Source organism: Alnus glutinosa, chromosome 8, assembly GCF_958979055.1.
Source record: "Alnus glutinosa chromosome 8, dhAlnGlut1.1, whole genome shotgun sequence".
Classification (NCBI taxonomy): domain Eukaryota; kingdom Viridiplantae; phylum Streptophyta; class Magnoliopsida; order Fagales; family Betulaceae; genus Alnus; species Alnus glutinosa.
In genome coordinates, this window is record NC_084893.1 from 10893884 (window position 1) to 10911319 (window position 17436).

At 34.9% G+C, this 17436-nt stretch overlaps 1 protein-coding gene across 1 annotated transcript; it reads left to right on the forward strand.

Annotated features, from left to right (window-relative positions):
• Positions 1-8837: 8837 nt before the first annotated feature.
• Positions 8838-9900, forward strand: LOC133876481 (uncharacterized). Its single transcript, XM_062314766.1, has one exon. It carries the CDS (start codon positions 8891-8893, stop codon positions 9749-9751), a length of 861 nt encoding a protein of 286 aa, XP_062170750.1. The 5' UTR covers positions 8838-8890; the 3' UTR covers positions 9752-9900.
• Positions 9901-17436: the final 7536 nt, after the last annotated feature.

A 17436-nucleotide genomic window follows, 5' to 3' on the forward strand; every position in this document is an offset into this window, starting at 1 on the left:
GTGGAATAGTATATAGCATTACTCCCTAAATATAGCCTCAAAATATAACAGGGATGGTCCTGATATTTTGTGATTGATCATAGAAAGCACATTAAAGAGGAAGCAGAGTAAAATGAACATTTTCTTGAAAAAGCTGTCATAAAGAAAGCTTTTGAAAATCAAGTAATGAAAAACACTAGTTTTGGTAAACTGGTGTAGTAGTAGAACCAAGTTCTTATAAGCATTTGTAAACCAGCCAATGAAAAACAAGTTGCAGCAGAAAAATACATAATTATGTTAGATCCTCAATTGGCCAAAGGTAACCCCTATCGCACAGAGAAAAACACACACTCAGCCAAACACACAGGTCCCCAACCTCTGTCAATCATGACCCGAGACAAGGAGGAAATGCAAGCAGGGAAGTACAAAACTAGTGAGGGTAAACACAGCAAATATCACACAAAGCACAATAGCATCACATCGGGAAAAGATACAAAGACATCCGACCACCCAAGACAGACATAGGCGTACAGACAGACAAAGAGACACCCTTCTTCCAACACAAACACATCCAAACAGAGACACAGGCACACTCCTCCCCCTTGCAGACACATTCACACACACAGACAACATCACATCGACCATCCCAATCCCCGCCCCCCATGCCAACAGTCCCCACATATCAGAGCCAGATCAACCAAAACCCAAATATCACATGTAGAGCCAAAAGTGTTGAGAGTGAATTTTTGAGAGTTTAAAATGACAAGGCTAAAGAAATGTGACAAAGATCAATTAAAAAACATACCCCACCCCTAAAATTCTAGGGTTTCACTCAGTCGAGAAAAAAAATCATAGAAATTCAGAGAAAGCGAGAGAAAATCGCAGAGTCAAGAAACTGATTTTGATGATCAAAGAGCATACCTGGTCATCGAGCATCAGACATCCACGCGACCCAAACTAACGCACAATTTATAGCCTACCCAAAAATTCTAGGGTTTCCGCCATCCCCTCCCCCCCGCGGCAAAGAACCACAGCACAAGGCCCAAGAAATCAGTAAGAGGAAATTGATGATCAGTGAGCGCTGGTGTTCATCAAGGCCACGATTCGCTCGCGGATGGCCTCCAGTTGACGCTTGAGGGCTAGACACACTTCCGGGCTTTGATTAGCGGAGAAGGTGGCCTCGATAGCGTCCAACTGATCTGCCAGTGCCGTGGATGTGGCGCTCGCTCTCACGTCGGTGTCGTTGGCACCCTTGCGCCTCTTCGAAAACGCAACCTCCCCATTCATCTTCGTGGGGTCGGACTCTTCTGGGATTCACAAACGTATTCAAAGAGATCAGAATCAGAGAGATCTGAGAACGCAGTGTGATCGGCAAGAAAGCGATCGGAACTGGAGAGAGATGAGAACGCGGCGTGATCAGTGCGAGAGATATGAGAGACAGAGACAGAGAAAAGATAACCGTTAGGTATTTAAATAAAAAAAAACTCCCGGCGTAAACCTAGTCCTTTACCGCGTCAATAGTGCTCTGCCATGTCATCTCGTATACATTTATGAATGAAGTGGTGTTATTGGGGATATTATAATTTTTTATACAAAGTTGTTTATAAGCTGATATAATGGGCAAGAGTAGTGCTATACGTGCGTCAAGAGTCCGGTTGGTGTCCGGCTCTTGACCCATGTGGTACGTCTTTTTTCTTTTTTTATTAAAAAAAAAAAAATCAGAAATAAACGTTCAAAACGCCCCAAATCTCCCCCTCTTCGGCCACCGTCCCCTCCCCCACCGACCGGCGCCCACCGACCGCCCAACGACCGGCGCCCTTTGACCTACACCGTCCCTCGACCAGCTCGCTGTCTCTCTCTCTCTCTCTCTCTCTCTCTCTCTCTCACCCACCGATCGATCGGCGGCCAACGACCGACCGACCGACCCTCGCCCAGCTCTCTCTCTCTCTCTCTCGAACCCAGCAAATCCAACCGACCCTCACCAATCGACCGGCAGCCAACGACCGACCGACCCTCGCCCGGCTCTCTCTCTCTCTCTCTCGGACCCAGCAAATCCAGCCGACCCCCACCGATCGACCGGAGGCCAACGACTGACCGACCCTTGCCCAGCTCTCTCTCTCTCTCTCTCGGACCCAGCAAATCCAGGAGCTCGTCGTTCTATCTCTGCAAATCACGCGCAAGCAGGGGAAAAAAAATCAACGTGAAAAAAGACGTGCCACGTGGGTCAAGAGTCGGACACCAGCCAAACTCTTTACGCACGTATAGCATTACTCAATGGGTAATGATGAAAATATAACTTTACTTTAACTATCGTACAACTTCAAGGCACATTGGGGTGTGATGATTAAGAAAAAAAAAAATTAATTTTTTAGTGTTTCTTAATTATTTCATTAACACAATCGACATTTCCTTCCTCTCTGTTTTTCTTCTCTTTCGCTTACGGTGCCCTACATATCCTTTTCATTTCATGTCTCTCCACTAGAGTGTACAACTGGTTGTGATTATGGTTATGTCCGCAACCGGATACTCAGTTATTCACATTTACAAAACCACAACCGGTATCAACTGCCGATTATCTGATTGTTAATTGGGTAACCGATTTTCATATATTGTTGAATTTTTTAATTTTTTTTTTTTTTTTTTTTTCCAATCCAATATCCAACCATTCAATATTCAATGCTAAATAGTAAATACTACTGGACACAAGAGCAAAGGGAGGGGGGGTCGAGAGGGGGCATGTGACCCCTCTCGTCCCTTCAAAATTTATCTAACCCCCAATAATTTTTTGTTTTGATACTCTAAATGCCCACTCTCAACTACTCGTCTGGGGCATCAATATTACCAATAGCGGCAAACAATTTTCAAACTCTCAAGCTTTTAGTTTTAGACTGTTTCAGATGTTTCAGAGTTAGAAACTAGGTCAGTTACGAAGAAGACGATCCACAGTAGTTACAAACGCTGTCGTTTCAACATTTGCCTTTATTACAAAGACGCTCTCTTTCAATTAAACCCGCATGTTGCATTTTTCTTTTTTAATGACAAATGCTCTATAGTCCGTACGTGAGAGCTGAGAGTTTAAAAAATGCACCATTTCGTTTAGCCTTTTATAGCCAGTTTGGGTGTGCGATTTTTTGAAAAAATACGAATATCTAGAGAATTTATTTTTTGAAATTATGTTTAAATGATTTAGAAAATTTAAGATAAATTTTTTTAAAAAAATAATAGATAAAATCTAAGTAGAATTTAATTTTTAAAAAACAGTATTTAAAAATATTTGCAAAACCCCTATCACCCAAACGTGCCATATATTAGTTTTCTTGTGAGTAAATGCTGCGTTTAGAGCATTACTAGCAGCTTTCCTACAGGGGATCTGTTCCCTAAATTTTAGGGAAAATTTTAAGAAAGTCAAAAAAATCATCCCACGGCAGCTTCCCTATCATTATCTGTTCCCTATGAAGTGAACAGTGCTTCCCAATGCATTAGGAAATACTGTTCACCTCCCATTCAATATTATAATCTTAAAACAAAAACATCCACTCTCTCTCCTCTATCCTCTCACGTCTCTCAATTCTCAATCACTTCTTCTTCCTCTGATATCACATCTCCCGACTCGTCTCCACCATGCCCAGGCTTGTACTTCTTCTCCGGCACCGATGTTCGACCTGACGTCAGATTCCGGCGAGTCTCAACCGGAGCTCGGGTAGCTTCTGGAAGCTTCGGACGACGAGCTCAGTCTACCGCCTTCTAGGAATTCTTCAGGTGAGGAGGTAAAGAACTCAGAGACTGACTTGGGCCGATTACGTCCTATTCATCCGGAATCAGCGAGATTAGGTTAAGGTTATCTTGTTTGTACTGTTTGTAGTATGCAAAGTCCTGGACAGATTCTTGCCACGACAGCACAAGCATCAGCATCGCCAAACCCCGGCGAGCCCCCAAGACAAGCTTCGAATTCTACGCACCCAAGAAGGCTCTGGGACTCCGGCGAGGGAATTCTGGAAGCTCTACCTCCTCCCTGCACAAACATGGATCAACACGATGAGGTTGTTCTAATGGCAATTATGAGCCCAGCAAGAACCATGGGCAAAACAACCCCAGAGCTCCACTATTGCAAACGCTAGAGCAAGCACCATTTCTACTGATCTTTGAGATGAGTACTAGATTGTATAACTATACGTAGCCATTGGTGAAATTGAAGATAAATTGCCGGAAATATATGTAGGGGGGAGATGACGGAATTGGAGAAGGAATCTAAACTGGAAAGCTTGGCACCAGAAATGTGCCAATGCCACTGATATGCGGTTTGTGGCGCCGGAGACTTGAGAGATAGAGAGAGTGAGCCAGGAGTGAGAGAGTGAGACTTGAAAATCATTGATAAAATAATAAAGAATAAAAAAGTAAAAAAAAAAAGTAATAAAGAAATAATATTTAATTGATATAGGGAAAATGATTGGGAAGCTGTTGTAGAGTTTTTTTTTATAGGAAAGCAAAAAGTAGTTTTGTTCCCTACATTTAGGGAAAATGGATGGGAAGGGAAGGGAAGCTGCTAAGAATGCTCTTAGAGAACTAGTAGCAGTTACCCTATATTGGTTCCCTTCTCTATATTTAGGGAAAATTTCATGAAAAACATCAAAAAACCTCCCACAGCAGATGCCTTATATTTAGATGAAGGAGTTGGGAATGAATAGTGATTCCCTATGTATACATGTCTACTATTCATTCCCTATGTATTATTTTAATATAAAAGAAGTATAATTAATTGATATAGGGAAAAGAAAAAAAGTAGGAAAGAGAGAAAAAGAATAAAATAAGAGTAAATATTTAATTGATATAGAGAAAAGTAAGGGAATCTATTGTGGGATATTTTTTTATAGGAAAGTAAAAAGTAGTTTTGTTCCCTAAATATAAGGAAAATGATTGGGAATCTGCTGCTAGTGCTCTTAGCCTTTACGTTTGGCATGACTTGACAGAGCTGGAAACCTCGTGACTAGTGTATATTGCGTTGGGATTTGGGAACTAATTCATATGGCCGTCAATGACTCACTGCAGTACTTTTATTCCTTCAAAAGTATTGCCATAGCCAAATCCTTCTTCAAACTTGTTTAAAATTTTACCAGATAATTAATCACAAAATGTAAGTAACAATTTTTTTTTTTTTGCGAGGGGTGGGTGAAAAGAAAAAGAGAAAAGTTTACATTTTTTTTAATGATTTCTCTTCCTTGAAAAAATTCTTTTATATAGTCATATTTTTATATATATAAAAAAGGGGTTTCGATTATTCGGTTATTAACTAATTTTTTAAAACCCTATAATCAGTAACCGCAACTGAAGTTTCCAATTATCCGGTTATTCGGTTGCAATTATTTTTAGTTAGCGATTGTTGGCGGTTATTATCGGTTAATAACCGCCTCGCCTGTACACCCTTATTCTATACACCAAATGTTCAGCTAGGCTTGGGAGTCAGATAATTCATTCAGGGTCAGTAGAGGCTCTTCCGCTTACCGCCCCACCCATCGTTGTAAAGTCGGTAATTTTACCAACTTTTTTTGTCGAAGGGCAATACTGTAATTAACCGTCACCGACTTGATGACTGACTGTATTTGGAATGGCCTTGGGCTTCTAATGTTTTTAGAACATGGGCCTTTGTCCCCACCATTTATCATGAAGAAGTCCGCGGAACTGATAGCTCGCCTCTTATGAGGGGGACCCACACCCTCAATGCTTGCCCATTCCTCTTAAGGAGACTAGTGCTGGAACTCCCAAGGTATTCTACAGAATAGGCCCGCTAGTAAGAATTTTGATGATCCACACCCTCATAATCATCTCTTTCTCTCTCTCTCTCTGTCTCTGTCTCTCTGATTGAATACAATTTTTATTTGAGAAATGTCATAACTTCTCCTTTTATGCTGACATGTATTTTATTTTTAATAAAAATAAAAAAGCTACAGCTTGATTTTTTTTCTCCTGTTTTTATTTAAAAAAAAAAAATTAAAAAAAAAACAAGGTATCATGTCAGCATAGAAGGACCCAACAAGAACATTAGAAGAAGCTCTAGCATTTCTCTTTTTATTTTACAGGATTTTCATATGTCCTATTTTATCGGCTTGGGTCGTTCAAACGCCACACTTGATTTAGAAATTCAAAATGTTTTAAGCTATGTTTTTCCTATGTTTCAACCGAGAAATGGTTGAGGAGGGACCTTTAACCGGCCCCCCTCCCCCCCCTTTTGAGTAAACAATGCAATTTTATTGCAAAACATGTACTTTTTTATTGTTTTGTTTTTTCTTTTGCAATAAAATGGCATTGTTTACTCAAAAGGGGGGGAAGGAGGCCGGTTAAAGGTCCTCCTCTCAATCATTTCTCGTTCCAACTACATCTTGTCTAATCCCTCCATTCACTTAATGACCCTACTCGCTCCCTTACTTTAATCCCACTCTTGAAATTTGCTAAAGTTGCTTTTAGTTTATTTGATAAGTGCCACATGTTCGAGTGGGGTGTTACAACTACACTAGGATAACACAAAATTCATAGAGTTCGATTGATCATTCAATCATATCACTATCAATCGAACTGATGTTGTAACGCCCTCGAAATTAATTAACTACTAATTAACTAGGTGCGCCTGTCAAGACCCATATATCGAGTAAATAAGCCCAAAGAGATCTCTCAATCCTCCAAGCTCTAGGCTAACCATTGGAAGTAAACACTTAACAATCTCACAAGATAGCCAAATTCTAATATTATGACAATTAAGTCATTTTAGGTAAATTTTGACATGCTTCCTGCATTCATTTTAGGTACATTTTGTCTATGCAAACTTACACTAGTGCACTAGAATAAATTCCTAAGCAAAGGAAAGAAACTATTGAGAACAGCATTGATTTGTTCATAAAGAATGCTGAGTTAAATATAGAAGTCTACATGATCATTAGAGGTGTTGTTGAGGATGTTCAGAAGGGACTCTGGTTTCAATTGAAAACAAAAGCAGGCACTCTTAAGTCCTCCTTCAAAATCTTGAATGCTAGACTCCATTTTCTCCAACACAGTGAGTTCATTCTCAGCACCCATCTTACTTGTCTTTGGACCGGTGTAAAGTGCAGCATCCAATTTTATGAACTCACTTAATTCTGCAGCATCTTGCCCACATGCTACACTTTTGAAGTGCACTAGTTTGGAAACAAAAAAAACCCAGATAGTTGTCTAATTGCATCTTTTCCCAACTAAAAGGCCAATGGGAATTCTATTAAATCATCAGTTATCATAAAAGTTTAAACTGTGAGGGAGATCTGTGGAATCTCTTCATCAGCTCCTAACGAGTTCTAACATGACTTTGATTTGGATCCAACTGTTGTGCCTGCCAATGTTTACTCAATGTCTCCCTGACACAAACTGACCAAACAATAACCTTTACAAATGGATCTGGTTCCAAGTTTGTAAAGCACACTTGAAGTAACTCACGTTAATTATTTTGTAAAATAATGCATATAACATGTTGTGCACGAATGGAACTGACACCTTCTCCTTAATATATAAATCTTTCTAATCTCAAGAAGGACATATTAAATTTCCTCATGAATTATAATGGTGGTTAGAAGGCCTAATGATTAATAAATGGCTATGCCTAAATGATGCTTTATGTGAAGCCAAGAAATGAGCTTATGGGAGACAAGATCACAGTGCCACTTGGTGGTATGATTTTGTTGTGTAATTTACTTTTAGAATACTAATTATAGATAGATCACAAGTTGCAAAAATTATTGGGAGAGACATGCTTACATTTTTGGAGCAGGTGTTGCCTTGTATGAAAGGCAGCGCTGCATTCTCACTTGCGCTAACTCATTTTTGTAAATCGATACACACAATGCTCCGATTATGCCCTTCTAAAAGGAACATCGGCTCTAACAATTCCATCCCCGTCTACTAAAACAACCGGAAATGTTTCAAAAAAAAAAAATAGGCATACAACATACAAAAAGTTCATGCCCTTCTTTATCTTTAAACATAGGGTGTCCTAACCACACAACAGCTATTCCATCCCCGTTGTCCATTGAGCCCACTTTGAATAATCCCCCCCTTTGCCTAACAAGTACACCAAACTCACTCCTTGACTGTTATGAAAAGGAATGCCCTTGCAAGGAAGGTAGGTTTACAAGCCATAAAAGTCTTTCACCATTTTCCCTTTTACTTTGCAATCGCCAGTATTGTGTTCCAACCTTTCATCCCTCAGAGTATTCTGCAGTGCAACTCACTCGAAACCACAAAGATCCATATGTTATATTTATACCAAGTAAGGAAAAGAATTTCCAAACATATGACCTTAAACAAACACTCACCATGAAAGGAAAAAAAAAAAAAAAATTGATGAGATTATAAGGAAAAGTATATGGATGATGAATGGGACACCTGATTGTAATTAATGTAACGTGTTGCACAGCTATTAGTTTTGCATAATACATGTGCGCACGAGTGGCACAGCCATCTTGTCTCCAAGAAATGGAGGTTGAGCTATAGATAGACTACTTGATGCCTTTCTTGTCTTGGAAGAGATAGAGTCAATGCCCCTCGTGTGTTTGCATATTTTATGTCTCAGAAAAATGTTTTGTATCGTATTACCTAGAGTGAAGATATTGATGTGATTTCATAAGCTAAAATATAGTTGGTGATAGGTTGGGGACCTGTTGGTTGGGAGACATGGCACAAGCATCGACAAGATGGCATTTAAATCCAAATCAAAATCATGTGCTACTCATTGAGATTTGAAGTTAATGTGATTCCTCTTGTCTCCCGCACCCTCTGATATATACATATATATATATATACTCGGTACACTCCAAGGGAAGGAAGGCAAATTTCAAGACTCCATTGAACATTCAACTCCAAGGCTTTCTCTTTTTCTTAGTTGAAAATAAAAACAATGGCTTCCTCTTCTATAAACCAAAATTCCAATCATCATGCTCGCTCCAATAGCTTGCCATCCAGACCACACCCTCTTGTTCTACAATGCAACGAGCATTTGTGTCGATTAGGTGCTTCTGAAGCTTCCTCTTCATCAACATCATCATTAAGCAGCAAACTAAGCTGCCTTCGGGATTTGCATGAATGTGTTGAAAAGTTGCTTCAGTTGCCCCTAACTCAGCAAGCCATTGTCCAAGAAGAGCTCTTGGATGGATCTCTTAGGCTCTTGGACATGTGTAGCGCAGCCAAGGAAGCGTTGATACATACAAAAGAATGCATGCGCGAACTTCAATCGATTATGCGCCGAAGACCAGCAGGCAACATGGGGCTTGAGAGGGAGGTCAGGAAATATTTGATGTCTAGGAAGGTTGTCAAAAACGCAGCCCAGAAGGCCCTGAAGGGCAACGAAAGGAATCGTGCTGTCAAAAACCATGAGACTCCCGCCATGGTTACTGCATTGAGAGAAACAGAAGCAGTCACAGTCAATGTGTTTGAATCCTTGTTGTCCTACATAGCCGGCCCAAAGCTAAGATCAAAAGGAAGAAACTGGTCGTTGGTCTCCAAGTTGGTCAACCCCAAAAGAGTCGCATGTGAGAATGAAGAAACAGATGGTTCTGAAGTAGAGAAGGTGGATGCTGCATTGTACTCCATTGTCAGTCCGAGAAGAAGCAAATGTGATTACATCATGCATATTGAGAATGTCCAACACTTGCTGGCGAAATCAGAGCCAATTTTTCAAGATCTTGAAGAAGGACTTGAGTGCCTTTTCAGGCGCTTAATCAAAACCAGAGTTTCCCTTCTCAATATCTTCAACAACTAGCCAGAAGAATGATCATGATGTAGTATCATGGGCATCCATTTTTGTTATTAATGGAACAAAAAGAAGGAGAAAGATTAGTTGAACACTTGTACATGAGTGAGATATGTGTATCACCTCTTCTCCCAAACTGAACATACTCTTTTACAGAAATAAGCTTTGCACATTACTTTTTTTTTACTATCTTCCCCGGAATTTATTTTTTAAATGCAAAATATTGGATACGAAAGCATTTCTACTTGGAAAAAAATTGAGAAAGATACCACCTAAACAAACAATCTCATAAGGCCATAAGAGAGAAAATGCTTATATTACTTGTGTGCTCATGCAGATAATAACACAGAAATATCAGGACATGCATTTTAAGCAATGACAAAAATAAAAGTTCTAGGAGAACGATGAGCTTGACCACATGCTCATGACTGATGTAAAATGAGTAATTGAATAAATTAATTCATTGATTGAAATAAAAGGTTTGCACGAACAGCTTGCATCACATTATTATCAGTTTATTTTATATGAGACAGTGTCAAAGCCAGCAATACTATATGATGTAATTGATGTGATTGTGTTAAAATACTATATATTATGAGTTTGAGATTTGTATGCTTGTGTTGATAATTTACAGAACTTGCATATGCAGCATTAGAACAAAATTGTTGGAGGATAAGAAGCTAGAGAAGACAACACAATAGTCATAAGAGTTACAGTAATAATGAGGAGTTATGTACGTGAGATATAAATGTTACAGTAATAATGAGGAGTTACGTGAGATATAAATCAATTGAAGTAGAAGAGTTAACGTGTAGAGTCTTAATAAGTATACTTTTAACGCGTAAGAATTGATGAGTTGCATGTGATTCATTATAAATAAAAGACAAATCTTCCTATTGCATTCACGGGAAGTTTAGCATATATAACAATATTTTATGTTCTTATAAGCAGAGCATGCCTGTTTACTAATCAGCATCATTAGCCTTAATCATTTTCCTGCATTATGGAAGAACATGGAGAAGTTGCAGTAATTTGTAAATTGCTCTCAATGTCAATGGCTTGATGGGAGCTCTATTGCACCAAAAGCAAGAATTATTGTAAAAAAAATATATATTTAAGGCTCAATTATAGTAAAAAGTTTACTCGATGCTTTCTAATTCTGAGGCCAATTATGATAAAGAAATTATTACCAGTTGAAAACTTAGAGTATTTATATGATTTTCAATTCTGCTTGAAACTCCGCTGGAGTTAGGCGCTTAGGATTTTATGGAATTTCCGCTGGAAATTTTCCATACTCATTCACCTTAGCCTTTCCTTTCTCCGCTGGAGATAGGCGCTTAGGATTATGAATTCTTCTAGGTGTCATTATTCCTGATCTGATTCATAAAATCTTTATAATTCTAAATCTGCATAGTCTGCATAAGGATCTTGAGAATATCCTGCTAATACTGGTTCATCTTCATCATCTTCATCATCTGATAATTGAGATAAGGTTTCCAACAAATGTTTTCTGAATTCTTGCTTGGAAGTGGAGGATGCTAATTTTGCCTGATTGATACTTTTCTTTAGGAGAAACTGATTCTGAAAACATTTTTATTGATTCGAAGAGGTGATGATACAAAGCTGCCTTGATGCGAGAATTAAATCTTAATCTTCAAGAATGGAAATTACCTTCTGTCCCTACAAAAAATATTTATAAACAATCAACTTTTTCAAATTTATCTTTCTTATCAGATTATACAATCAAAATTGTGGAGAAAACAGTTTCTTTGAATAAGGAATATGAAACTATTAAATTATTTTCAAAAGATAGTATTGAAAAGCATAAGGAAAAATGTTCTTTTATACATATAGGATTAGTCCAAGTAGCTGTTAAACCTTTGACTAGGCAAGGATTGAATAATAGTGTATTGTGTCTAAGGGATGGTAGACATTTAAGATTTAAAGACTCTTTATTAGGATCAATAGAATCATCTTTGTATGAAGGTCCCGTATATTTTAATTGTTATCCGAATTTTGCATTATCTTTATTTGACCCTACTCTTTTACATGCATTAATATTGAATATTAAAACTGATGGTTATGATATGATGAAAAATGCTTTACCTTTGAATATTGTATACAGAATTCATTATAAGCTAATGAAAACAACTTTAGAACCTCAGGCATTATTCAAAAGGTCAAACTTTATTATTACAATGTAATACTCAAAATTCTACAATATGTATACCAAAACAAATTTGTTGGGATGATATAGTCTTACCTAAGTTACTGGATTATGTCCAGAAAAATGCCAAATTAGAAAAAGGCGCCCCTAGATTAGTTATAAATTATAAACCTTTAAATAAAGATTCAAAATGGATAAGGTATCTAATTCCCAATAAAAAAGACTTATTTTCAAGATTAAATGATGCTACTAAATTTAATATGAAAAGTGGTTTTTGGCAAATCAGAATAAGTAAAAATGATAGATATAAATTTGCTTTTACAATATCCTTCAAACATTTTGAAAAGAATGATATGTCATTTGAATTAAAAAATGTTCTCAGAAAATTTAGAAATGTTATGAATAATATTTTCACACCTTTTACCAAATTTTCCATAAATAATGTTTTAATCTTCTCTAAATCAATCAAACAAAATTGGAAACATTTACATGCTTTTGTCCAAATTATAAATAATAATGGATTGATAATTAAAATTAACTCATCTTTGAATAATATTCATTTTCTTGGTCATAATATTATTCAGAATATTTTCATAAATAAATCATTACAAATTCTTGATAAAATAAAAAACAAGAATCAATTACAAAGATTTCTAGAAAGATTAAATTATATTTCTGATTATTATAAGAAATATAATTTAATCTTTCTAGAAATCTTTGTAATTGATTCTTGTTTTTTATTTTATCAAGAATTTGTAATGATTTATTTATGAAAATATTCTGAATAATATTATGACCAAGAAAATGAATATTATTCAAAGATGAGTTAATTTTAATTATCAATCCATTATTATTTATAATTTGGACAAAAGCATGTAAATGTTTCCAATTTTGTTTGATTGATTTAGAGAAGATTAAAACATTATTTATTAAAACAAAAATATAAAAGAATAAAAGAACAATTAAATGATCCTTTATTACAACAAAGAATTAAAAGTTTTCAAAGAAAAATAGAATCAGAAATATGTGCTAATATTTCAAAAGCTTTTGGATATAATAAGAATCATGTTGTTATTAATCATATTGTTCAATTACTTTATGAATCAAATTTTGATAAGAAAATAATACTAACAAAAATTAGGCCTATTCAAGTGAATCAAGAATTAATAGATTATTGTAATAAAAAAATCAAAGATTTATTACAAAAATGTTTAAGCCGGAAAAATAAATTACCTTGGAATTATTTAGCCCTTTATATTCAGAAAAATGTTGAATTAGAAACTTTAAAATGGATAAGGTATCCAATTCTTAATAAAAAAGATTTACTTTCAAGATTAAATGATGCTATTATATTTAATATGAAAAGTGGATTTTAGCAAATCAGAATAAGTAAAAATGATAGATATAAATTTGCTTTTACAATATCCTTCAAACATTATGAACAGAATGATATGTCATTTAAATTAAAAAATGTTCTCAGAAGATTTCGAAATGTTATGAATAATATTTTCACATCTTTTACCAACTTTTCCATAAATGATGTTTTAATCCTCTTCAAACAAAATTGGAAACATTTACATGCTTTTGTCCAAATCATAAATAATAATGGATTGATAATTTCACCAACTAAAATTAACTTATCTTTGAATAATATTCATTTTCTTGGTCATAATATTGTTAAGAATATTTTCATAAATAAATCATTGCAAATTCTTGATGAAGTAAAAGACATGAATCAGTTACAAAGATTTCCAGAAAGCTTAAATTATATTTCTAATTATTATAAGGATTTTAGAATCATTTGCAAATCCCATTATCAGAGATTAAAAAAGAGTATTATCCTAACAGGATAATATGATAAAGAGATTAACAAATGCTTTCTAAGTTGATTATTGAAAACTTAGAGTATTTATATGATAGATAAAGAATTATTCATTAATCTTATAGATAGAATAATCTTTCAAAAATGGTATGTTGAAGTTACTTTAATAATTAATGCTGAATTTCAAATTACAACCATAGCATTATTAGATTCAGGTGCAGATATGAATTGTATTCAAGAAGGAATTATACCTACAAAATATTATGAAAAAACAACTGAAAAATTACATCAAGCTAGTGGAACAAGATTAAATATAGAATATAAAATACCTAATGCTCATATATGTAATGATGGAATATGTTTTAAAACTACGTTTATTTTAGTAAAAGATATTACCTCTAGAATAATATTAGGAAATCCTTTTTTAGCTTTGCTTGATCCTTCTATAAAAACAGAAGAAGGAATTAGTACTGAAATTATGGGAAAGAAAATTCTATTTAAATTTATTTTACCACCAATGACTAAAGATATTAATATACTAAAAGATATTTCCATATTTCAAGATATTAATGTTATTTCTAAACAAATAAGAAGCAGGAAAGAAAAACAAATAATGTTCTTAAGACAAGATTTAAAACACAAAAGAATAGAAGAACAATTAAAGGATCCTTTATTGAAACAAAAAATTAAAAATTTTCAAGAAAAAATAGAATCAGATATTTGTGCTAACATTCCAAATGCTTTTTGGCATAGAAAGAATCATGTTGTTCAATTACCTTATGAATCAGACTTTAATGAGAAAACAATACCAACAAAGGCCAGACCTATCCAAATGAATCAAGAATTATTAGAATATTGCAAAAAAGAAATCCAAGACTTATTACAAAAAGGTCTAATAAGGAAAAGTAAATCTCCTTGGAGTTGTTCAGCCTTTTATGTCCAGAAAAATGCCAAATTAGAAAGAGGAGCCCCTAGATTAGTTATAAATTATAAACCTTTAAATGAAGCTCTAAAATGGATAAGATATCCAATTCCCAATAAAAAAGATTTACTTTCAAGATTATATGATGCTACTATATTTTCAAAATTTGATATGAAGAGTGGATTTTGGCAAATTCAAATAGATGAAAATGATAGATATAAAACTGCTTTTACAGTCCCTTTTGGACACTATGAATGGAATGTCATGCCTTTTGGATTAAAAAATGCTCCTAGTGAATTTCAAAATATTATGAATGATATTTTCACTCCTTTTTCCGATTTCTCCATTGTATATATTGATGATGTCTTAATTTTCTCCAAATCAATAGAACAACATTGGAAACATTTACATACTTTTGTCCAAATCATAAAGAATAATGGATTAGTAGTTTCACCTACTAAAATTAGTTTATTTCAGAATAATATTCGTTTTCTTGGTCATAATATTGTTCAGAATACTATTACCCCCATAAATAGGTCATTACAATTTGCAGATAAATTTCCTGATGAAATAAAAGACAAGAATCAGTTACAAAGATTTCTAGGAAGCTTAAATTATATTTCTGATTATTATGAAAATCTTAGAATCATTTGTAAACCACTTTATCAACGATTACAAAAAGATCCTCCTCCTTGGTCTAATCAACACACAGAAGTTGTTAAGCAGGTTAAAAAACATGTCAAAGTCCTTCCTTGTTTAGGTCTTCCTTCTCCTAATACTTTCAAAATTGTTGAAACTGATGCCTCAGAAATAGGATATGGAGGTATCCTTAAGCAAAAAACTTCTAATTCAAAAGAACAATTAGTCCGTTATCATTCTGGCATATGGAATACTGCACAACAAAATTATAGTACTATTAAAAAAGAAATTTTAGCTATTGTATTATGCATTCATAAATTTCAAGATGATCTTTTAAATCAAGAATTTCTTGTTCGTGTTGATTGTAAAAGTGCAAAAGATGTTTTACAAAAAGATGTTAAAAATATTGCTTCTAAACAAATATTTGCTAGATGGCAAGCAATTTTAAGTTCTTTTGATTTCAAAATTGAATATATAAAAGGAGAATCAAATAGTATTCCTGATTTTTTAACCCGTGAATTTTTACAGGGAAAATGAATAAGCCAGATAGATCAAAAATACAAAATCCAGCAGATTATGCCATGAATAAGGAATCTTCGACCGATCCTTCCTTTACCTCTCCTTCTATGAATCATATCTCTTCTCAGAATAGGTTTACTGTTCTAGGAAATTTTCCTCCCTTGCCTACTAAATTAGCCACCTTTGCTCAAGCTGCATCATCCTCCTCAAAGAATCAGCCAGAACATTCTTCAGAAAGCATGAATTCTAGTCCAATTTCCCAACCTTCACAAATTTTGCATAAGTATAAATCATACCAGCCAAAATTATTTCCTGTTGAACCTGAATACCAACATATGAAAAATGCTAGAGAATTAGTCACAAAAGTCTTCCCACCAGGATGGGATTTTCTGCCAGAAGACCAAAATAAGAACCAAAAATTTTATGAATTCATCCTTGTTGACTCTGGATCAGTCCTTCTATCACACACCCCTTACAAATATGATCCTGATCATAAAAGGATTGCTTTCTCCAAATGCACTATTAAAAATGTTCTTTCTCCTGCTCAGTGGAGTCATAACCCTTGCCAAGGAAAAAGATTTACTCAACCATTTGTTCCTCAAACTTATAATTATTTTGATTATCAAAAAGCTTGGTATAATACCTTTTTCCTTCAGAATAATCGTTATCAACATTCTTGGTTTTTTACCTTTGATAAAATTCATGAAATCAAAAATTTGCCTCTATGGTTTGATAAATGGTGGAAGCTTTTTGGAGCTGAAACTAGTATCCTACCTTCTCCCCTTTGTAACAAATTATTAGAATATTCAAAGAATTTTCCTTCACCTGCTCCATTTAATCTCTTCCCTCCAGAATTATATTTCTTTCTTCATTTTAATATCCCTTGGATCTTATCCTGGGATTACAACTTTGTCTCTCTTGATAATAACATTAAATATATTGTTCGTACCATCTCTATCAAGTGGTGGGACAAATATGATTATGATGATATTATAACAAAAATCATAGGATTATCCAAGAATCAATCTACAGATCAGAATCAGTTTCTCCTAAAGAAAAGTATCAATCAGGCAAAATTAGCATCCTCCACTTCCAAGCAAGAATTCAGAAAACATTTGTTGGAAACCTTATCTCAATTATCAGATGATGAAGATGATGAAGATGAACCAGTATTAGCAGGATATTCTCAAGATCCTTATGCAGACTATGCAGATTTAGAATTATAAAGATTTTATGAATCAGATCAGGAATAATGACACCTAGAAGAATTCATAATCCTAAGCGCCTATCTCCAGCGGAGAAAGGAAAGGCTAAGGTGAATGAGTATGGAAAATTTCCAGCGGAAATTCCATAAAATCCTAAGCGCCTAACTCCAGCGGAGGAAGGAAAGGCTAAGGTGAATGAGTATGAAGAATTTCCAGCGGAAATTCTACAGAAAATTCCTCAACGGATTCAATCTGGATAATAATAATACTATGAAGACTTTTTGAAGAATCATTTATGAAGATGCATTATGAGCCGTATTATTTTGAGATGCCCTTGAAAAGATGCAAGACATTGAATGAAGACAACTTTGATGAATGATTTATGAAGACTCTCTGAATTATTATCAGCCGACACAAGAG